At 45.0% G+C, this 24,583-nt stretch overlaps 1 protein-coding gene across 1 annotated transcript in view; it reads left to right on the top strand.

Annotated features, from left to right (window-relative positions):
- TFIP11 (tuftelin interacting protein 11) overlaps positions 1-23,767 on the top strand; it is a 643,289-nt gene extending 619,522 nt beyond the window's left edge. Inside the window, exon 13 of the mRNA XM_069623380.1 lies at positions 22,772-23,767. Within this exon, the coding sequence (XP_069479481.1) occupies positions 22,772-23,127 (356 nt within the window). The 3' untranslated portion in view covers positions 23,128-23,767. The remainder of the gene's footprint in view (positions 1-22,771) is intronic.
- Positions 23,768-24,583: the final 816 nt, after the last annotated feature.

Genomic DNA, 24,583 nt, shown 5'->3' with positions numbered 1-24,583 from the left:
TTGGCTCACTCATGAAGTCAAAATTCAAGTGTGTCCTTTTGGTACCACTTTTGGCAGTCTGCACCCCAGAGATGCCTAAGCATGTGTACCTGCTCCACCAGGAAGTCCCTCATGGAATTGCATGTGCAAGGGGCCAATTTCTGATGGGCTTAGAGGGATACTGGTCCTGATGCTGTTGTTCCAGACAGTCCCAATGTAAAATGAAACACTGGTACCTTTGTGAAAGAGATCAGATTTCAAGGAGAGAGAAGATTGGCTATCTTCAGTTGTTTCAGATCACCATTAGTCAATGCTGTCCAGGGAAGTTTTAAGTGATTAAGTACATGCTTGCCAGTTTCAAACCAGGAGACTTACTTGTAACCTGGGAATTCTAGAGGCTGCTTGGGGTTCTTGTATCCTGTAATCTTCAGGTTCCTCTGGCAAGAGTTTGAAAGACGATGTTACTATGAGAGCTGAGATTCTGAAGGTCCCGGTGACAGGGTCCTTGGTCTTTGAAGGACAGCCTGCTGGTGATCAGTATGCTGGTGAGCTGGTGCCTAAAGAAACAGAACTTGCTTGCTGAGGCTTTTGCTCTCCTATCAACAAGTTGTAGGAAGTTGTGACGGCACATCCATGACATGCGAGGGCCCATCTCCAGCATTGGATCTTTCATAGATTCACAAACTGTGAATATTCCCCTTCATCAGGCTGGAAATCCTCGGTAATATAGAGCAGTTTAGACTTAAACTGAACATTTTCAATCACTTTTGTGCTTTGGTACTGTCATTTTGGATCATACTGCCCACACAGCCAATACGACCATCTTCAGATTTTTTACCGCACGTTGGTGTAAGGAGTCCTGAAATATTTTTTCTTTAACTTATCTTCAAATAATTTGGGTTTTTAACAATATTTCTACGAAATATTCATCTTTTCCGACGACGGGCGTTGGCAGCGAAAGTGCTGGATCTGTGGACCGAGGTTTTGTCTGCGTAGTTGGGCCTACCTCATGGCTGATTCCACAAGGAAGAGCATGTTCAAGGCCTGTGCCCACTGTGGAATGAAAAATTTCTACATGGAGGATAACCACAACGACTGCCTCTACTGTCTTCATCCTCATCATGTCATCCAAGACTTCAAAATCTCGCAGTCGTTCTCCAACAAGATGCTGAGGGATCGTCGTCTCGTAGCGTGGCTCGAGGATGCCAGTGACTCCTCATCTGTACAGAGCCATGCCTCGTTACAGTGGGCAGGACAGCCCACCGAATCACCTCTAGTAAGAGATCCAGATCACATGAAGTCCACGGCACCAGCAAAAGGAGGCATAAAGAATCCACTGCCGACGAGCCCAGAACCTTGCACAAGGACCGGTCTTCACCAAAGGTCAGTGCCCAGGGGGTGTCCGCAGAGAAGGAGAGCCAAGCCCTATTCCATCCCCCCAAGGGAGCAGCCAAATCGATGTCGAAGTCTGGCAGCCACTCTTCGTCTTCGGCGGGGAAAGCTACCCAGTCGACGTCCCCTTCAAAATCAGTGGTGAATACGTCATCGTCGATTGCCAAGCCTCCCTCCAGGTCATATACTCCAAAGCCGTTGATGCAGCATACCGGCAACCCGCCAGCAAGATCATTGCTGACACTGACCACGACTGTTAGATCAGCGAAGATGCCGACGGCCGTGATGTCCTCGTCGACGGCCCTGTCAACAACCTCGCCGACGGAAAGTAGATTTCCGCACAAAATTGTTACCACAGCCATCGTGACAAACGTCTCGGATAACCATACCAGCACAATGTCAGCATTGGTAGCGCGTCCACGAGCATCATTCCCTAACCTTGGGGTGGCTATGCTATCAGGGGGACTTATCATACCAGAGTCAGAAGATACAGAAGAACAAGAGGAAGTGGCCATATTGCCACTGCCTCCTTCGCCGCCACATAGAACATTGCCTCCCAGAAGGCAATCCATTTCCCTGCGCAGTGAGGCAAGCCTGATCAGACTACAACCTTTGCCTCCTATGCATTCAGCTCAGGCACAAGACAACCTACCTTTAATGCAGCCAGTGCCATTGCTGCCTCCTCAAAGAGACATGTTTCAAGACATTTTATCTACTCTGACCACGCTGGTTTCAACCTTGAAACAAAAGCTGACTGCACCTGCACCAGTTATGGTGCCTTCTAGATATCCTCACATGGATACCCCTGTGCCCTCCAGGAATGAGGATAATTGTCCAGGTCCACCCAGAAGGAGTGAACACTTGTCAAAGCCACAGCAGCTGACCGATACAGGGACGAACACTGATCCCTACCAGTTTGATGACGTGTTTCCACACATTCGTCCCACACTGACGAATTTGAGGATTTCATCATAGGTGATGGAGAACCGGATGATTTTCCTATTGGGACTCCCCCCAGGATGAGGTAGGGGTTTTCCACGTGCTTATGTCCAGGGCGACCAAGATGTTTGCCCTTGCACCGGAGGAGCAGCACATAGACTGTGTGCTATACCAGCACACAGAGCAGCACAGAAAATCTATTATGTCCATACCACTGTTGGAAGACGTCTGGGAGGAGAGGGCCTGGTCACCTTGGCGCGTCCTGCTACTGCCCCATCAAAAAAGGACCAGTTCAACAAAAAGTGCAGGGCCCCAGAGAGCGCCCCTGCGTGCCCTCATACCCAACCCACATCAGACTCTTCTGTCTTTGCTGCTGCCAGAAACAGGTCGGCTAATCCATAGTCGTCCTGCTCCATCCCTCCAGAGAAGGAAGGCAAATGCCTTTGCGAAGAAGGTGATTACCACCGCAGCTGCGACTATCAAGGTGGCAAATGCAATGGGTATACTCGCACATTATGATCGTGAGCTGTGGTACAAGATGCGACCCCTGCTAGAGTTTCTGCCGGATAACAAGAAAAAGTCCATGGACATTGCCCATGAGGGTGAATTGGCGTCGGACCATGCCATCACGGTCTCCGTGGACATTGCTGATGCCGGTTATTGCCAGCTTGGGAATGGGGCAGTTCTACGCAGGCAAGTTTCACTCAAGGCCACAGATTTTTGACCCAATGGCCATTTCAGGGTAACTGATATGCTCTTCGACGGAACAACCCTATTTGGGAAGAAGGTGGATGAGGCCCTACAGTCCATCAAAACTGACACAGAAACCGCCTGCTTCCAGGGCACACTACAGCAGAGGCGCCAGTCTTTTTGCTATGGAAAAGGGGACTTCGCGGGACAACTGCTCCACATACCAGTCTTCCTCCTCCTACAAGACCCTGTACTCATCAGGAGACCAGTATAGAAGAAAGTCCCAATCCTATAGGGGTTTGCAGCACCACCGTGGCTCCACCCAGTCTAGGTGCCTGTCTGGCAAGCAACCATGACCAGCCCAGGGCCCGGTCCTCCGCTTCAGCTCCCCAGTGGGAGGACGACTGTCATGGTTCATCGAAGAATGGGAAAACATCACAACCGACAAATGGGTACTATCCCTCCTCCAGCAGGGTCACTCACTGGAGTTGATAAACTATCCACCAGACATTCCTACCGCACGCAAGCCAGAAAGGTTGTGACACCTCCTGCTGCAGGAAGTGCGACCTCTGCTACAGAAAGGGGCAGTGGAAAAAGTTCCAAACAATGAAGTGGGCACATGAGTCTACTCCTGCTACTTCCTGGTAAGGAAAAACTCTCTGCACAACAAGTCAGGGGGTTGGAGGCCCATTTTAGATCTGGGGTGCTCAACAAATTCCTAAAAGCACAGACGTTCTGTATGGTCACACTGCAGCAGGTGTAGTCCCAGCTGCAGTACGATTTCTTGGATTCCCTCGACCTCAAGAACACCTTCTTTAACATCCCTATTCACCAATCTCACAAGCGCTACCTATGCTACATGGTGGCAGGAGTGCATTCTCAATTCATCCCCTTCGTTTCGGCCTGCACTCTGCTCCACAGGTGTTGCACTTGCATTGCACCAGTGGTGGCACCTGTGGCGGAGGGGCATTCACGTGTATCTGTTAAGCAGATTCCTGTGCAGTGCCCTCAGGGACCACTACACACAATTAAGGCTACAGATGGCAATACAAGTTTTACCTTTGGTACAAGCCTGTACTACTATGTTAAAGTGGTAGCAGTAGTGGAGCAGCCAGGCCTATCTCAAGAGTATATGAGCAGTAGCAGAGATTACACAAAGGGACCACAGTTACTGTGACTCAAGCAAACACTGACTCAAGGTTTCAGGTAAAAAAATAAAAGTACATTTCTTTTTAAACCATTTGTTATGAACACGACACTTCTATTAATTCAAAAACCACACGTAAAATACACTACAACTAACCAATTCACTTTGTACGGTATACTTCAAGGTAAGTACCCTGTGTTTTAGCGGACCAGTGTTGTGAAACAAAAGACGTTACCGGGAAAACACTTGCAATCACTTTTTGACAGTAATGACAGTTCGGTCTTACTAAAGAAACGCGTATCCGCGGCAAGAAATGTTACCAGGGCAAAAACACACTTAGCACCTGAGATACCCAGAGAGAGTTGGGGGCAAAAATCATAGGCAATACTTTTGTCAAGGCAGACAGAACCAGAGAACACTCTTAGACAGAAATTCAAAAGTCAATAGGCCGGAGCCAGTGTCAAGTGGAACCAGGTTCCTGTTGTCGAGGATCACAGTCTGATAGTTCACGATTCAATGTAGCCAGGAGTACTTAGCTATTGTCAACAGAGGAAGCAAAAGTTATAAGAAGGAGGGAAGACGAGGGCAAGCCTTGGAGGCGAAGAAAAAGGATTCAGCCAAATTCCTCAAGCAGAACACAGTACCTTATTTAGTGAAGAAGCTGGTGCCATGGCAGTTGTTCCTGGTAGTTTCCTGCAGACCCACAGTTCCTGGAGCTTCGATCCGAAGAGGACGTCTGGAGGGGGCTGCAACACACAGGAATGAAGCCGGTAGCAGCGACGGTGAATAAAAGGTGCGCTCCTTAAAAACAGGAGAGGCTGTTCAGGTGGCTATCCGGACCACTACAGCAGTGTGCAGCGATTTCGACCACGAAGAGGATCCTCTGGCTGTAGAGATGAGCTGGTTATCCCACCAAGCTCAAGGGAAGAAGACACCGGACTGGATCTTCTCTGGTAGTCGAAGGGTAGATAGCTCAGGTCTGCAGCTTGGCTTCACCAGGACGGGATAGTTGCAGCAGTCGACTTCTTCTCCGCTTCTCTTCGGTTCCTTGTAGTTCCAGTGGCGACTCTGACTTCTAGCCCAAGAGACCTGCCTTTTATGCAAAAATCCCCCATTCACACAGCCTGGCTGTCAATCACACAGGGGGGTTGTGCGGCCCGGACAACCACCTCAGCCAATCCTGGCAAGTGTGACTTGGGTTTCCTAGGATACCCTGTGCAGGGGGTGACTACACCCCTCCCTCACATTCAGCCCACCTAGACACCCAGGTGCGTAGAGGAGGGCTTCTTGGCAGAAGCCCGCCAGAAGACAGTGAACAAAGAAGGCAAACCTGGTTTGCCGTGCAAGGTAAAGCACAAGAAGGACATTAACAAAAAGAAATGGCGAATAAACCCGACCGGAGCCAAAAGACAAAGTATTTGGTCAAGCGGGTTTAAGTTCGAGGCTTATATAATAGCCTAAAACAATACCACGTTTATATAGTATAATCGCGGTAGAAAAGTTAGGGTAGATACCACTGCAACCAGCCAAGTCTAAATGTTAAAAGAGCGAAACAATGTTCTAGGAGGTACAGATAAAAAGGGATACTTAGTAACCCTTTCCAGTACTCCATGTAAGATAGGGTGTACTGGATCTGTGGTTAAATGACCAAGTAAAGTAAATGGCAACTTTACCCTTTTCTGGGGGACAGTAGTTATGCCTCAGAAATGGAGTGGGAAGTCTAAAAGACAACCCTGTGTCACTGCACTGAAGGTGCTGTGTAACGCACAAAAGAAGGGGACTACTGAAGTGGTGTACTCCAGAGTCCTCAATCACAAAAACAGGTAGAAGACACATGGCAAAAAATGGGTAAGAGTGGGGGAAAAGCTCACACTCTTACCAAGTGAAAAAAATAAACTCCAGAAATCCAGCAAAGCTGCTGGGGGACTCACTAGGAGAGGGAAATTAGCCATAAAATGAGAATTCTCTCTAACCGTACCCTTATCTCCACGACTGGTTGGTGAGAGACCCCTCCTAACAGCTGGCAGAGGTCAACACCACGGCCACCATCCAGTGTCTACAGCAACTGGGTTTCTCCATAAACTTCCCAAAGTCGGCCTGGTTCCATCACAACAGGCGCTCTATCTCGGGGCAAAACTTGACACCTGCACCGCCAGGCCCTCGCACAAGAGGGTGGGGGGCTCTTATGGAAAAGGTGCGCTGTCTCAGCAGTGCCCATGTGACCCTGGTGCACGATTACAAATCTCTGCTGGGGATGTTGTCATTGTGCATCCCGTTGATCACCCACTGCCGGTTTCACAAAAGCCTGGTGCAGGAATTCCTGGATGCCCATTGGATATAAGCCTCTGGGTCCTGGGACGACCGGATTGTCCTGACTCAGGTTTTCCGGAGTAGCCTTCGCTGGTGGTTGGTTAGAGAACATCTAGTGCAAGGTACCCCTTTCAGGCTGCTGGGCCACCGTCACAATGGATGCTTCACTGGAAGGGTGGGGTGCCCACTGTCAAGACCAACACACCAGAGGCCTTTGGTCCAAGGAGGAGAAGAGACAACACCTCAACCTTCTGGAGCTGCGTGTGATCTTCTTGGCCCTGCGGTCTTTCCTCCCCCTGCTGGCGGGGACGGTGGGATCTACAGCACATGTTTCTCATTCCCCTTCATCTGCTGGGGAATCAGAATACTCTGGCAGATCCCCACTGTAGGGAGTTGCACTCTTGCCACAAGTGGGAGCTGCACAAGGATCAACTTTCCCTATTGTTTCGGACGTGGGGCACTCCGGAGATCGACCACTTTGCCACCTATGACAACAGTCTTGCCAAATCCTTTGCCAGTTGCTTCCCCCATCCAGAGAGCTTGGGGGATGCCTTTGCGTTTCCATGGGAGAGGAAGTTACTGTATGCATTCCCTCCGATTCCTCTGGTGCCTCACGTCCTACGCTCCTTCATACTGTATCAGTGCAAACTGATATTGGTGGCCCCTGCCCGAATCAGTTTTGGTACTCCGACCTCTACACCCTCTCATCAGCGACTCCGATCAAGCTGCACCCATACCAGTCACTCCTGTCCAGGAACCAGGGGGCGGTGCTGCACCATGACCCAGCCTCGCTCAATCTGATGGCCTGGCTCCTGTGTTCTTAGAATTCTGAGCTCTGTCCCTTCCACAAGTCTGACAGGAGGTCCTGGTATGGTCAAGAGCTTGTCCACCTTGAAGTGCTACAAGAGCAAGTGGAAAGGTTTTCAAGTGTGGTACAGAAACCATCAGCTGCGACCTCATCCATCCAGCCACAAATCTGTTACCTTATCTGTTGTCCCTGGCTCAGTCTGGCTTGTCGCATTCTTCAATTAGATGCACTTGGCGGCAATCTCCAGGTACAATCGCTCTGCAGGGGTGCCATCCCTGTGGTCCCACTGGCTGGAGAAGTTCTTGCGTGGGCTGTTCCTGTCTTTTCCACCTGTCTGGCGCCGGCGTGGGAGCTAAATGTGCTGCTCGCAAGGCTCATGAGACCGCCTTTCAAGCCTATGCACTAAGCATCCATTTGGCATCTTTACTGGAAAACTGTGTTCTTGGTGGCCATAACATCGGTGGGAGGAGTCCAGGCATTTTCCTCCATACCGCCCTATTTGACATTTCACAAGGACAATGCTATTTTACATACTAACCCGACCTTTATGCCGAAGGTGCCGTCGTCTTTCCATCTCAATCAGCAGGTGATTTTGCCTGTATTCTTTGGCACACACCCGTCTCCACTGGAGTGAACACTGTACACGCTGGATGTAGTGCGCACCCTCAAGTGCTATGTGGCACGCACTAACCCATTTCATTTGGGCCTTCTTGGCCCAGGAAGGCTCTCTTGAAGTTCTCCATTTCAATTGCTGCCTGCATTTCATTCTGTCATCAAAAGGCCAGCAGACTGCTTACCAGCAGCTGGCTTCCCGGCAGGCCCCGGGCTCACTCCACCAGAGCAGTGGCTGTGGCTACTGCGTTTCTCTCTGGAATCCCGCTGCTTGACATCTGCCGTGCAGCTACCTGGAGATCGGTGCATACATTCACCAGGTTCTACTGTGTCGACCGAGATTCTGCAGAGGAGTCTAGAGTCGGCCAGTCGGTTCTGCAGAACCTTTTTGCGTGAGGTTAGAAAGTCTCCAGTGTTAAGTTATGCAGGGAGCGTGCCTCCGCCCATATGTATTGTTGTAATACTGCTTTGTAATCTATTCACAGCATGTGAATCTATGACGGATCCAATGCTGGAGAAGGAATAAGTTACTTACCTGAAACTCTGGTTCGCCATCATTGGTATCTTTCATAGATTCACATGCCACCCTCCCACCTACGCCAAATGGCTCGTCTTTTGGCTCTTACTGCCACTCACGTGCACTTGCCAAATCTGAAGATGGCCTACAGGGGAGGAGTTAAGGGAGTTGTTCCTATTGGCTATAGGCAGTATGACCCAAAATGACTTTACTTGAACACAAAAGTGACTGAAAGTGTTCAGTTTAAGTTTAAACTGTACTGTTAAAGAGGATTCCCATCCTGACAACAGGGAATATTCACAGGATGTAAATCCATGAAAGATACAAATGCTGGAGAACAGGGTTAGTAACTTATTCCATCTCAATGACGTGTAATAAAGTAGTCCATCTCAGCAGGCTGCAGTCAATGTCTCACTAGTGATCTCTACATCAGCCTGTGGTGGACTACGTTTTGTATAAATGCAGGCATCTCTAAGTGGATCTTTTTTGTAACCTGCACTATAAAGATGGATTTTCAGTACCGGCCCTGAAAGGGGGTTTTGAGAGGCCCACCCTATTTTAGTGAACCAGGAAAAGACACTCTGGTCTAGCCAGACTCAAGGTAAGTGGTAGAGCAGTAAGGGTTAGGCTTCAGGAGATGTGGAGGGAGGAGGGGGCTAATGGTACAATGACAAACACACACAGCTCAAATCCAGTTAGAGAGTAAGCATAATCCACTGATTTATTAGGCCTCAACACTCTCTAAACTATACAATTCACAGATAAGTAGTACTATTAAATCAGTACTATAGACGCAATAACATTCACTGCTAATGATCTCACTGGAGATCACCCACACTTTACTTTAGAGACAGTTGAATGTGGTTCAGATATGAAACATGGAAAACTGTGCGCAGTAAAGCTAGTAAAAAATAGTTAAGCAATGCAAAGCAACTGAAATTCAAGGTGAAGCAATGTTAAAGAAATTGAAACAGTTATACCCTGCCTTATAAAATAAGGCCCTTAGCACTTGCGTAATTCCCTGGTAAGGGAAGTAGGCCTCGTGTCCTTTAGAGTCACAAGTGCCAAGAAGATAGCTTTGTACTCAATTCCACTCCCTTTTTCCACCAGCATTTGGTTCTTATGTAGTTTAAGTTCCACAAAGGAACAATGATCCAGGTAGCCCCAAGGTAGCTACAGTGGTTTAGGCATTTGCTTTTACCCGTATCCGGATTACCGGTTGGTGTGTGCCCCATCTTTACCTCTAGTGATGCAGCACACTGAGGAAACCATTCAGTGTCTGACATCTCTGGGGTTCTCTGTGAATTTTGCGAAGTCATGCTTACATCTTGCTAAAAACTTGCTATTCTTGGGCTCACGTCTCAACACTCTTGGGTGTGTCACCACGATTTCAGATGACTGGGTGAGTACGCTACTGAATAAGGTCCAGCAGCCGTCAAGACTGCCGGTCGCGTCAGTCTGCTTGCTCAAGTTCCTCCTGGGAAAGATGTACTCATGCATTTAATTGGTCACACACTGCAGGCTCCAAATGAGACCACTTCTGGAGTTCCTAGATGCCTATTGGCAGTGTCTGGAAGGACATGCTTTGCCTCTCATCATCCTTCCACCAAACTCTCCATTGGTGGAGTCCCTCTCTCAACCTTGCTTAGGGAGCCCCATTTCGCCTTACGGGGCATGAAGTCACAGTGACCATAAATGCCTCCCTGGAGGGATGAGGAGCCCACACAATAGACTTCCAAGCCAGAGGCCTGTGGTTGCCCGAAGGAAAGGCCCTACACATCACTGTTCTAGAGTTAAGGTCGGTGTTCTGGGCCCTGAAGTCTTTGAAACCACAGTTGCAGACCAGAGTGGTTCATATCTTCAGACAACACCACCACCATGTTCTATATCCACAGGCAGGATGGGACCCACAATCTGATTCTGTCTGCAGAGGCACTGTCTTTGTGGCTATGGGCACTGGCGCACAACATATTCCAAATTCCCTTCCCTCTGCCAGGGATCCACAATACCATAGGGGATTCACTCAGTAGGGAACTCGGATTTTGCCACAAATTGGAACTTCACCAAAGCCAAGTTCTCTGTCTATTCTCCAAGTGGGGGTGTCCAGAGATTGATCCGAAAATACACCACGTTTGCAAGCCGGTTTCCTCAAGAGGGGAGCCTGAATGACGCATACTCATTCCCATGGGAAGGGCTGTTCGCTTATGATTCCCCCCAAACCCACGGATCTCTCTGCTACCCAAAGGTCTCAGTAAACTCAAACATAACAGCTGCGTGATGATAGCAAAATTGGTACTCAGATCTTCTTCACCCGTCAGTGGCACCCTACATCAAGTTGCCCCGGGTCGGTACTTCACCACGACACAACATCCCTCCACCTGGTGGCCTGGCTCCTGCAGCCGTAGAATTTGGAAAAATTCTGCTATCTCCAGAATGCAGAATAATCTTGGTCAGGGCAAGAGCACCATCTACGTTGTCCTGCTACAGATTCAAGTAGAAACGCCTTACCATGTGGTGCGCAAGTCAACACCTGGATCCGTTGCACGTTCGGAAAGCGGAAATTTTGCCATTCCTCCTGTCTTTAGCAAATGCTGGTTTGATGCACATTTATCAGCCATTTCACGCTCCACGTGCACCTCAGATCAGCCTTCCCTTTTGGGCACACAGATTGGTGAAAGAATTCCTCAAAGGACCGTTTTGTGTGGATCTCCCTGTTTGAGCCCCTGTTACAGCTTGGGAACTAAATGTGCTCACCTCAACGCTGATGGGACCGCCTTTTGAGCCTCTAGGGAGAGCCTCCTTGAAGTTCCTCTCCTGGAAGACGGCATTCCTGGTTGGCATTACGTCAGCCAGATGGGTGGGTGAACTGCCAACTCATACTGCCACATTACATGCACTGCCCAATCTAAAGATGGCCAACAGCGGTGGTTCTAAGGGGTCCTGTTTAATTGACTGCGGGCAGTATGACCCAAAATGACTCTTAATAGAGTACTAAAGTGACAAGCAGTTTTTAAATAAATGTAAAGGTACCCACTTTGCAAAATACTGGTCAGACTCGACCGAGACATACGCACACATACAAGCTGAAAAGTTTGAGGCAGCCCCTTTCAGCTTACGGGCAATGCCCTACTCAAAGGCGCTAAGAGATTGGGGGGGGTTGACCCGGTGGGTTTCACAGTGCGAGCATGGTCCAAACTAATGGACAGTGGTGTGCGACAACCCATACTGGCCACATACCGCGCTATGGCATCACGCAAAGCTTGAACCCACCCTGGACAAGACCCTCCAGAAAAGATGGGACGCAGGGAAAGAAATGCATCTCGGAGACCTATATCCTGACGGGAAGTTTGCACCCCAGAAGACTGTCCAGGCGAAAGTTGGGACTCGGCTGGTCACGTCACTACAATACTACAGACTTGAGGCAGCATGTAAGAAGCAATGGCCATCCTTCCCGGAAGGCCCACCCACTCACCAATTCTTGACCGATACCATGACACCCAAGGGCTTCAAAGGAGGAATTTCCACCCTCTATAATGCGGTCCAACGGCATACCCCCTCCAAGAACACAATGAAGGCCAAATGGGAAAGGGACCTGGGGATTACCATTGAAGACACCCAATGGGTGAAATACTGCCAATTCACCAAATCAGTCTCCATATGCACCAACTTTAGACTAATCCAATTCAAGATATTGAACCATCTACATATCACTCCTAATAAAATCGCCAAATTCGACCCCACGACTAAATCAGAATGCCCTAAATACCAGATCCAAGTGGCAAACTCTTTCCACATGTACTGGGACTGTCCCCTGATAAAAAAGTTCTGGTGTGAGGTAGCGAGACGGTGAGTGACATTGTCGGGCTTCGAATTCCAGCAAACTCCATCAAAATACCTGCTCGGCGACATCGGGAAGGCATCGATTAAAACACGTTGCCTGTTTGCAATCGCACGGGCAAGAACCCCTCCCACTCGGCAAGCCTGGATGAGAGACTTAATACATGTACAGGAAACTGAAGAAATATATGTTAAAAACGTGGTGCCCACCTGCAGACCGAAAGATATTTGGGCCCCACTGAGGAGATATCTGAGGACATCCCCCGACACTTCGGGAGTTGAGTCATCCAGCTCAGCCAATGACCCAGCCAACGGATCTATGGGAATATCCCAGAGACCAAGCCGAGAACACGAAAACAGTCAACCACACGTATAATGCAAAGTGGACCCAAACCCAATATTGCATAGCCTGTTGTATATTAAAATTGTATACATTCAACATTTGTTGGACATATGTGATGCACTTCTCAAATCTTAAAATAAAGGTTTTAAAATGAAATGTAAAGGTAGACTACTTCAATGTTACTGAGGATTCAGCCTGACGACTGGGAATATTCAAGAGCATGTGAATCCATGAAAGATACCAATGCTGGACTGGACAACAGGAGTTCCAGGTAAGTAAGATATTCCTTCTGCATGTTAGTGGATGTTTTTTAAAATGCACTCTCTATTTTAAATGGGTATAACAAACTGTTTGTTAGTGCATTTTTTTTTTAGTTTTTATGCGAGAAGTAGCAGGAACATGTAGTAGTAACCTATACAAGCACATCTAAATAAGTACACACGCAAGCACTAGGAAAGCAACAGAAGTGGTTGATATTTTGTTTTTATTGTTCACTTGTTTTATAGTTTGTTCAACAAACTTTTACAACATTCACATAATGTATAAAAAGAATCTTTCCAAATATATCATTCTTGATTACGAACAAGTAGCTCAACATCACATATTAGCAAAAGGCAATTCTTAAAACATCGTAAAGGCGATGTAATACCATCACGCATCGATTTCACAAAAAAGAACAAAAAACTGTACTCTAATATAAGAATAGCAAAAGTCCTTCATAAAACAACAATTACTATTTACAATTTCATTAGTTAGTCCTATTTTATAGATTTCACAAGATAGAAGTATCACTATTGGCATTGTACACGCATTTGTTCTAATTCAGCAGACAGCACTACCAAATATTTTGCTAAGGACAATACTGCCTTTGTTGAATATCCCCACATGAGAGACATCCAGCACCATTCCCTAGCACACATCGTTGAACCTACTATATAACACCCCAAGAATGCGGCCTGCTTGTTTCAAAATGTTTACATTAGATTACAATATGTTTTCAGGTTTCTTTCTGTGCTGCATTGTTGCAAAAACGACACCTCATACTCCCCTCGGTTACAAGTATCTTAGCCCATTTCATAATTCTTTCTAGAATGTACAACTGATTTAACTTAAATCGTAGATGGACATCCCTCAATAAACAGCAGGGAAACTTCAACAAGTGCATTTGGCGGGGCAGCCACTTAGATGCAAACAAAGCCGCTTCACCATATAGTCTCCTTGCAGAAATCGCTTCCAAAGTTCTTACCCAGTCATTTTCAAATAAGCGTTTCTTCACATGTTGCAAACGAAATTCTAGATCAGCTGGAGAGTGTGCACAATCATCTAACAGTTTGACCATAGAGTCATAAAACTTTGCTACCAATGGTGGATTTCTCTCCATAATTATTCGTTGCAATTCTTCATATAGTGAGTTAGGCGGAGGATACAGCGTTTTTGATAAGTTAGTCAAACACCGCCAATGGAGTCTAGTCAACAAGGAAGTCAACCCCAATTCCTGGCGAAGAACAGCATTGGGCAGTGACTTGGCCAGGCACAGAGTGCCCTTCCAAAGAGCACCCTGTATCAGGTCAAGGATACTATCAATGTTGAAGAGGCACATTTCCAATCCATACAGAATAATCGGTTCCACTTTGAGCATATAGAATTCAAACAATGGAACCATTGAAAATTTACAAAACTTAGCATAAACAATCCGCATTTGCGTAACCAAAACAGTGACCTTTTCATTCAACCCACTCTTCCACATTTTTAATTAATTGGAGTCGGTTATATCGTAGCCTAGATATGTTAAGGTCATAGCTTTAGGAATAGAAATACGATTGATGGTCCATTCTATAATTGGAGTTCTCCTCTTGAAGTTCCCAAATATAAAGACCCTTGATTTTTGGACACTACATTGTAAATTATGATTAAAAAGATAATCCACAAATATGTTAAGCTTTATTTGCAGTCCAAAGGGCATACAGTCAAATATTATGTCGTCCGCAAAGGCGAGCCACTGGATCTTTAAATGGCCAGGCCTTGCAGGATAGGAGATCTCTTTTGCCCAGATCTCATCGATGTCACAGAGGTAGAGGTTAAACAGGGTTGCAGCTAAGTTGCAACCCTGTTTAACCACTACCCCCGTGGGAATCGGCTGCGTTGTAGCACCGGAAGTGTTGATCCTTACAAGGTATGAAGTGTTGTGATGCAATTTTGCTATGAGGGCAATAAGATATTCGGGAACACCCAAACGTTCTAACTTCTCCCATAATCTTGCTCTGATCACACAATCGAAAGCCGCCGAGAGATCAACTGATGCCAAATAAATCCGGCCTTTATTAGGGATTTTAGTTTTTACAAGAAGGTGGGCCAAAATGGATGCATTTAGGGTTGTGCCCATTTGGGCACGAAAACCAATTTGGAATCGTGACAGGCTTTTGTGAGAACCAATATGGGTTTGGAGATCTTGCAGTAACAAGATTGCAAGTACCTTTGCTCCTGCATTAATCAAGGCAATGGGCCTAAAATTGGCCGCGTCCGTCTTCTTGTCCTTTTTATAAATCGGGACCACTATTGATTGCAGCCAAGAAGCGGGGATTCTGGCAGTTTCTAAGATGTAGTCAAACTGAACTTTTAACAATGCAGCTCACAAGAAAGGATTCCTCTTGATGACACATGGAGGAATAGAATCAGGCCCGGGCGCTTTTGAGTTTTTCAATAACCCAATGGCTATGATAATTTCTTCTTTGGACCACCCAAAAATGTCAACAGATGTCATGGTCGTGAATTTGGAATGTTGTTTAGTAAATCTCATAGGTAATTCGAATTTTTGACTGAAAATTGTATCCAAACATCTGCAGTAATGTTCGAAGACTGTTCTAAAGTAGCTCTTGGGTCATTTGAACGTATTAGAGCCCATGTGGAGCGTTTATCATTGCGACATAAGTTGAACAATATCACCTGATTGATTTTATGGTGTAAGTAAAGTCCATGATTTTTGCATTTGTTTCTATATAAATTGCATATTTTCTTACGTTTCTGAAATTCCCCATTATCCAGGGACATTGTTTTTAAATGTCTTAGCTCAGCATTTTTGTTTGCTTTAGCCAGTTTAATTAGTCTACTGTAAGAGTGAGCATGATGTACTTCTTTTTTAAAATTTTGAGACTTTACCAATTTTTCAATTGCAGTACGCATCATCATAGAGATTTGTTACTCTCAAATGTAATGTACTATATATTGGTCCGTTGGACCATATTGGATGTAATTCACGTTCAATCAGTGAATTCATCTCGTCACATACGTAGACGCTCCACCTCAGGGACATGCCTGGTCGATCAGTATCTAATAGGCATTGTGTGATATCTCTCCATCTGTAGGCTCATGACCTCTATTGATAATCCTAACATTGAATGGTCACTGAGGCCCGGAGAAGTGAGTACAGTCTCACTACCATCTTGAATAAGATTAGCAGAAGCAGCATAATAATCAATGCAGGAGTTCTTATGCTGCCGCTTCCACGTGATGTGTCCAATAGCCTGAATGGCAATAAAAAAAATGTTCCAATTGGCCAAAAAATCACACCATTGCACTCCTCAGCGTCTCGTGACGAGGACTTCGAGATGCTGTCAGACAATACCCCACACTTCTGAGTGATTATACATTCTGCGTTAAAGTCGCCTCCCAATAAGATCTTACAATTCAGCCACACAGCGATCACCTCATCAAACATTCTTGCAATTTTTACAAATATGGATTCAATCGGATTTTGAAGTGGATTGTGATAGAGGGATATTATTAGGTAGGTGTCCTCAACAAGCCCACTGATTTCCACCACAATCGCCAAAAAAGTCTGTGATCTATACAATTTGTGAATCAGAAAAGTCATGTCAGTATTGAGAAGTATTGTTTGGCTGCCATAGGGCTTCCCATGTAAGCCGCGCTGAGGCTTCACATGAAGTGCTGCAAAACCCTTTAGTTGAAATAGGTGTTCACACATTGTTTCTTGACACAACATGATGTCAACAAATTTGTGCGGGCTAGAGAGATCAGCCCAGATTGCGAAATTCTTGAGCGCACACAAATTCCAAGAAACAATCTTCAGTGAGGTTTTGCTGCTATGTGGAAGCCGTATTACCCGATGTCTGGAAGTTGCCCGCCAGCGCGGATAACCACGACCAGTCTTTGGTTGTCGAGGAAAGTACACCGAGTTGGGCTATCACAGCTGTTTCCGGAAGCATAGGTAATGGGATCCCACCATCATTGTTTGGAGGGGACTTTTGGGTTTCGAGGGGCATCTCATTAAAAGCAATGGCCTCTTTAATAGAGTCAAATGGATATAAGGTTAAGCCGATCACTTTAAGTTCTATCCTGTGGTTCTAGACCAGTTCCGCAATTATTGCAGATTGTACTTTAAGTACCATCCAATAGTATTAATTGGCGGTAATGTAATCCACTTAATATCCTTAGTGGATAAGGTTCTCAAGGCCGGGATTTTCTTGAAAGGACTGGAGCATAAATGATCGGTTCAATCTCTGAATTACTCAGCCACCCCATAATGATGGGCACATTCGGGGTGGTAAAGTAGTCATCCTCCTGTGCTGTTACCACCTTGTCTTTTGGTAAGGCAACTTTGGCTTTAGACTCAGTGGGAAGTTTGCTGTTCATTTGTTTGTCATGTAGATGTACACTATTCACTTTAGTGGAGTACTTCCCAAGTGACTTTACCAGGTTCAAAGCATCCACCAAAAGGGCGTTCGAGGAGGGACAGGGAAAGCTTGTACCCAATAGAGCCTTCCCGTTCAGACCAGGACTCCCCGCAGATTTCCCTTCTGTCTCAGAGTTGAGACATCACAACTCAAACCTAGGAATACCACTTTTCCCCTCACTAACACGGATCGCCTTACCCAAATCAGTTCTCTTGTTCGCAATAGGTTTTTAGTACATTGATAACTGAGTTTGTTGAGGCAATGTCAGAGTGAAGGTAAATTCACTTTGCTTTTCTAGAATTAGTTCAGTCTCTCCTTTTCAGTATGCTTTTTTTGGGTAGAATGCTCGGTTGCAATACATTAGTATTGTCATGACGCATTTGGGCATTCCCTATAGGGGGTACATGTTGGATCACCCCGTAATCAAGTTGCAAGGCCAACTTACTTTCCACAGACAGTTTATCAAAATGAATGCTGTGTTCAGTGGAGAGGGAAGATATAACTCCTTGGTTGGCTGGTGCCTTCTTAATCTGTTCTAGCGTTGCAGGTTTCCTTCTTATTGTTTTGTTTCTTTTTATTATCGTTTTTAGTTGTATTATCTATTTCTGTTTGAGCAGCTAGGCAGTTGTTCTTTCTTTTGAGTGCCCGCAGATATAGCCGTTTTTCTTTCCTGGATGTTAAGTATTGTTAATTTGCGTGAGATTGAATTTTCTCGTTAACTACTTCACACTCCACTTGTAGGTGTTTAATAGTAGCTTCAGCTTCTATTAGAGCTGTTAGTGCTGTGGGACTGTCAGGGTACTCGTTTTCCCCTGAATGGAACTGGTTCCTTAATGGAAACCCTCTCCTGGTCTGAATAATTATTCTGAGTAAAAAATAGCAATTGATCTATTTTCTCAGCATTGGAGGAAACCATTTGACAAAGTTGGAAATTGGTAAAAATCTGGATCGTTTCAGCAGATCCTGGTTCTGCAACCGTTTGTGCAAAAGATTGCGGAAAGATAAATGTCGGGGGACCACCATCATGATTGTAGCGCTGTTTTTCATTTGATTTACAAATACCCGTTTGTGTAGCTGCATCAGCAGTGGTGTGCACAGCCTTGGGCAAGGGTGATTTTCAACAACCTTCCCGTTTAAAGTTATCGGAGAAAATAAAACCCTCCAGTTCATTTAGTTTGGATAGTGTTTCTACTTGGAAGGCTTTCACATCCCTGAGTTCGTAGTGTGTGCAGTCATGGCCCCTATCCAATAAATTAAGGATTCTAGCGCGAACAGGATACGAAGCTTCCAATGTGTGCATATCATCAATTGGATTTAGTCGATCAACACCCAGTGGAGGAATATAATCTGCACTAGGATGTTTTGATGGCATGTCTTTAGTGACCCCCACCGGTGGTTTATCATTAGTCATATATTTATCATCATCCATATCACTGTCACGAACCATTGGAATTCGTTCCTTGGTTGGAATCTCTTAATCCAAGTAAGACTCGTTAGGGGCTCTTATTGGGAAGACTTGGTTGCTACTATGTAAGTGAACAATAGCAATTAGCCCTAAGAGGAGTAGAGGGACCGTCCGATAATTGAACCTGATTTTCCAGTTCAATTAGGACGGCAGGAGCAAGAATGGAAACATCAGAGGGCGAATTCAAAGAAACATCTCCTGCGTTTTTAGTCTGCACAAACTCTCCACACTCTCTCATGCTCAAAACCTTTCCTAGAATTGATCACGTTCTCCTTTTGATTTTTAGGAGTGAAAGGTAGAGTCTGTCTAACTGACGGTCTGTGTTGATTGTTACACAATTTCGCATAAGCGAAAGCAACTTCATGGCATATGGTTCTGGGTTTGGTGAGGATTTGGAATGTGTGTTTGTATCACCAGAAACCATGAAAGGAAACCTTTCTCCCGTATTGATTTCACTAGGCGGCTTCTGCTTCTGTACATCAAACTTGGTGTCCTTCACGCATGCCACTTTAACTGATTTTTGCGGAGACTCATTAACCAACCACCCACTATGCAAACGTGAGGACATGGTTTTTGACTAGCACAGGACCCAGTAAACACTGTTTATATACATATATATATTTTTTTCTTTTCCCTCTTAATCCCCTTTTTGGGGTCTCCTTTTGCCCGCTTCTGCTATTTGATCGACTTTTTTACAAGTTTGCGGACATAGAGCATAGCATAAATACCCTCAAGCTCAGTCCCAACTACGACAGCATACCATACGCTTGCCAGCATGTACGTTGAAAATATAAACAAATGCAACAGTAAATACAAATATCTTAGTGAGCATCAAAGTGAAAACCTCCTTTTAAGACCGCACTGCCACCCTCCCACCCGAACAGCCAAACAGCCCTGTACTTCGGGCGTACTTCTGGTGCGTGCGCATTATAGTAAAATAGAATGCTGGGAAGGGGGGGGCGGGCCACATGCTGATAGTGAAGGCGGGCCAGTCTAGGAAAAGCAAACAGAAAGAAGGGAGGTAAGCACTGTGGAGTCCAAACCAAACAAGGTCAACAGACAAGGTCCAAACAACTTCTATTACAACAATCCTTAACGTGTTTCGGCAAATGTGGCAGCTTCCACTTGTGCATGCAGCATACACAGCGTTTCAGGCAAGTCGTCACGACCATCCAGCGTCCCCAGCCAAACAGCCCTGTACTTCGGGCGTACTTCTGATATTTGAAACTGCAATGGTGGTGCATAATCCTATAGCATTCACAAAATATAACGAGAACTTCTCAGAACTCAGTTGGGTTACTTAGTCTGTGTCCAAACCGACTAGCTAAGATAATCAGAGCCGTGTTCATTCTGACTCAGGACGGGTAAGACTGTCTGATCACCATGAAATTGCAACCTATTTTGATTTCGTGATCCACATCCATAAAGGTTGAAGGTTGGACAGTGGGGACTGGTAGATTAATTTTGTGATGTTTATATACATTTTCGATACTCTGATTCTGAGAAAATGAGTGATCCCTGGTCTAGAGCCACAGCCATAGCTTTGACAACGGGTGCAGCTCTGAAAGGAGCACGTCTTCCCATTTATTCTACTTCTAGGCCATCCCAAATTGCTCAACCGAGTAGATGAGCTAAAATTCCAAGCAGTGTTTCAATGGCTGACCTTTATATGAATCTTGGAAAGAAGTTCCAGTAACAGGGCTTGCCCACTCACATTGGCCAGGACGTTTTATAAAGGACGAATAGCATTTTCATCAATTTCAACTTTGCTGGCGATATGGGGATGTTAGAAACTTTTATTTGGCATTTATTGGAAAACACATTTGTTTGCAGCAAATGGCAAACACGTTTCATTGTGTTTGGCTGACCTTTTGGTTTGCAGCATTGCACCAAATATTAAGTGACCATTGGTGACCATTTTACCGAAAGCATTGGTAAATATTGTGTTACCCGTTACAATGGGACAAGTGCATTTATCTTAGGACAAGTATGTAAACTAGGGATCTCGCCATGCAGGTCTAGTGGGACTATTAAGAATTTGCAAGGCCTGCCATGGTATTAGAAGGTCGCAAAATAATATTTGTTTCTTTGGCAGCAAGGGTGTCATTTTTATCAGAACTGACATGACACAATGCGAAGGCAGTACCAGGGTGGGGTGACTTTGAAAATCATAATGGTCTTAGATGCATCTCACAGCATAAGATCCAGGTCACCTAACAGCTCCTGGAGCCTATTGATATGACAAATAAAAGCAAAGTGTATTATAGAGTTGTCGAGCTGGAGGGAGAAAGGTCTAGCCCCTATTCTCTATTGGAAGTCTAGTGGTTCTTAACTAATTGGGCCAACACCATAATTATATCTGAATCACTGGTGTATTATTATTTCATAGTTAGGCCAGATAAATAGTTATGTTGGTTGCTTGTATTGTGCACACAGCATACTCAATTGTCTGGATCTAAGAACAGAGTGCAACGTTGGAGTTGAAAGCAGGGGGCTCACAGTGACCAAAATCTGGGAGTAACTCATGTAAATCAGGGAGTCAGAATGAGAATTCAAGACCAATACAGCCATCGAGTTAAAAATAAGGAAATATATTTTTTTTTTTTATTGTGTTTAGTTGAACTTTACAATATTTTCATTCTTAATATGCAATTCCATTTGAACATACAAGAGAAGAGAAAAGAAACATGAAACAATATAACAATTCAAAGCATCTGGATCAGGAAGAGAGACAGAAAGTTGATATAATTGAGGATAATAGCATCACATACAGGAAATATAATAAAAAATAGAGAATAAAAAGGCTGGTCTGTTCAGCTCTATTCGTAAGCAGAGTCCAGAATATTTTCAATGGCATATAGGTGAACTGATTTTGTAAGTTCAAGTTCTGTCTCCCATATAGTTCTTTAACTCAGGGATGCTACTCAGAAAGTGAATAGTGCCAATTATCGATGATACTAAAAGCCCCGACATAATCATAAGCCATAATGTTTCTTTCGATACATCACTATGTTCTTTCAGTGGGGGTTTTAAATATAGCAGTCTCTTGTCTCGTAGAGCAGTGCATTCAATTAGTATATGCTTTAAGGTTTCGACTTCTAAGGTACTCTTACAAAATCTACAGAGAATGACTTGTGGAGAGACGATTTTCCGTTTGATTTGTACCTCTAGTGTTGACCAAAGGTTAAATCTTATTCTCGGGAAATTAGATCTATGGTTCCTTGAAGGGGACTTTATCAAATAAGATTCTGGAAGGCTATATTTTTTGTATGCAAAAGCCCTTTCATCAAAGTCCTTGTATTTTAAGCAAGTAAGTCTGTTTCTGGCCCAGTCCCATTGGAACAGCTTAGTTTTTACTCGGGTAGGGTTTTGTAACAATAATTCAATTGAAGCATCAGCATAGGAAATTGCATTAATAAGCTCTTGTCTCCATTTTTTAGGGAAGGTATTGTTAGAATTAAGAAGATGATGTGCAAGAGTCCCCAATAACGTATTTGAGTTCTATGCTACAGGGCATTTACGAAACAGGCTGATTAGTTGCCACAAATAGCGGCTATACAAGGATGTCAAGCCAAGTTCGTTGCGGATGAAAGCAATCGGTATACAATTTGGTAAACATAGACTACGTCTCCAAAACTTTGCCTCAAATTTTTCCCAAACCATTTCTGACACAATCGGTAAAGTTTCTGCACCATATAAAAGAATTGAAGTAACTTTTTGTCTAAATAAGGAAATATGGTAATTGGGGTAACCCTCTCCTCCAGCCCCATGTCTGTAGGTAGGACTCTTACTACGCCTTCAACAATACATTTATCTGGATATCCCGCAGTTGTAGAGTTGCATGGGAGGAAGGGAGAGCTGGTGGTGGGAGCTCCATTTACACACATTATTTCCCTTGGGCTTCTAACAACAAGTATCATCTTTCCGAAAATACCTGTGCCATGGATTGCTTTCCGGTGGAGATGTTGTGGTTGCTAAGTCGAATATGGGTACTGTGTGTTTCTGCTTCCTGATGCCTTCCTTCTTTTGTCCCTCCTCCAGGTGCCTACATGCAGCCAGGCGCACGGGAGAACATTGCCTACCTCACACACACTGAGAGAAGGAAGGACTTCCAGTACGAAGCCATGCAGGAGCGCCGCGATGCTGAGACCATTGCCCAGCGTGGTATCGGAGTCACAGCTAGTGCTGTGCCAATGAACTTCAAGGACCTTATCCAAACCAAGGCAGAGGAGCACAACATTGTCTTCATGCCCGTCATTGGCAAGCGACATGAAGGGAAACAACTGTATACATTTGGACGCATTGTTATATACATAGACAGGGGTGTTGTGTTTGTTCAAGGCGAGAAGACGTGGGTGCCAACGTCTCTGCAGAGTTTAATTGACATGGCAAAGTAAGCTGCTGTGAGGATACAAGTTCTCGTTTACCTCTTGGATTCACTTTTTCATTGACGGATGACTGCATTGAGCAGAAGCTTTTTGCTCACAAAAGATCAGCAACGTGTCCATCTTATACTTTTACAAATCTTTTTTTAAAAAAAATTAGTTTGGAGCAGGTATTTTAGACCCTGGCTCATGTACATCCCGGCTTCGGAAGCGCAGTACCTCCACAGCTTTGTCACGGTTGAGATTACATGTTACTTTTTGCTGGCTTCTCTTCTGTGTTCATTCCTCAACTTCTATGCCAAGCTGAAGCCCTCTGCTAGTGCTGTGTTCTGACCACTAGGTGTCACTGCTGCATCACCCCTACCTGAAAATGGTGCAAGCAACAAGCTACAGAAGGAAGTGTGTGATTTGAATTTCGATCCAGTGAATTCGATTGAAGGGATAACCTGTTCATCGAGCTGTGTGGTCTCCATTCCGTATAGGACACATATTAAAGGCTGTAATTATAAACATGTAAAATATGTGTTCTTCCAATAATGCTGCATAACAAAGTCACCATAGAAGGGATGGTAGACCTGCGACAAGCTACTTTTACAAGGTAGCAATTTACCCAGACTAACTGCTGCATCTTAATAAAAAGGGGAAAATACTAGCTTGTGTCACAATTCTTTTGCATAGATAGCGTTTTGGCTTCATTTTTGAGGACTGAAGAGAATACTGCTGAGAAACAGATGGTGCAGGGCCTTCAGTGTTGGACGAACAAGACCACACCTCAATTCTGCCTCACTTCTACACCTTACTGCTCATCTGTCCTTTTGTTTCATCGGTCATCCTATTCACTCCTCATTTCTCACACTTTTCACCCCCTTCACACACCTATTAATCCTCCACAACCTTACTCCTCACACACTGTACCTTTTAGGGCATGATAATTCATCCGCCTCATAAATCATTATTCCTCATTCTTTCTTGGTCATTACGCCTCCTCCTCAGTCATCAATTCTGGTCCTAACACCTTAGTACACCTCTTCACAACTCATGCATAAGTCATTCATAGTGCTCACCCTTCCCTAGTTCTCCCCACTCCTTTGATTTACAATTTACCACACACTCCACTGGTTAAAATTGGCCAATAATCAATTTTCTTTCACATTTGCATACTATTAGGAAACATGTGATTGAGAAGGAGCTTGCAGCAACCAACTTGAATGATAGTTGTTTTAACTTGTCCCTGCCTTGGGTGGAGCACAGAGAGGCGGAGATGTAACAGCAAGCCTGGACTACAGACTGGAAGACCCACTACATTGATCCAGCTGGGCTCAGAGTCGCAGGCTTCTATGATTAACATGGGCTGAAATTCCTCACTTGGGAAAAGAAGTGATTTTCTGTGCCAGACGGGATCATGTGCTGAAACCTGGCATAGCAAAAAAAACTCGATCTGTTTTCATTTTAGCTTACTATACTTTCT

The sequence above is a fragment of the Ambystoma mexicanum genome, chromosome 11 (assembly GCF_040938575.1).
Source record: "Ambystoma mexicanum isolate Mex_15411 chromosome 11, UKY_AmexF1_1, whole genome shotgun sequence".
NCBI lineage: Eukaryota > Metazoa > Chordata > Amphibia > Caudata > Ambystomatidae > Ambystoma > Ambystoma mexicanum.
The sequence above is the reverse complement of the archived record's forward strand: the minus strand, read 5'-3'. Positions and strand labels throughout refer to the sequence as shown.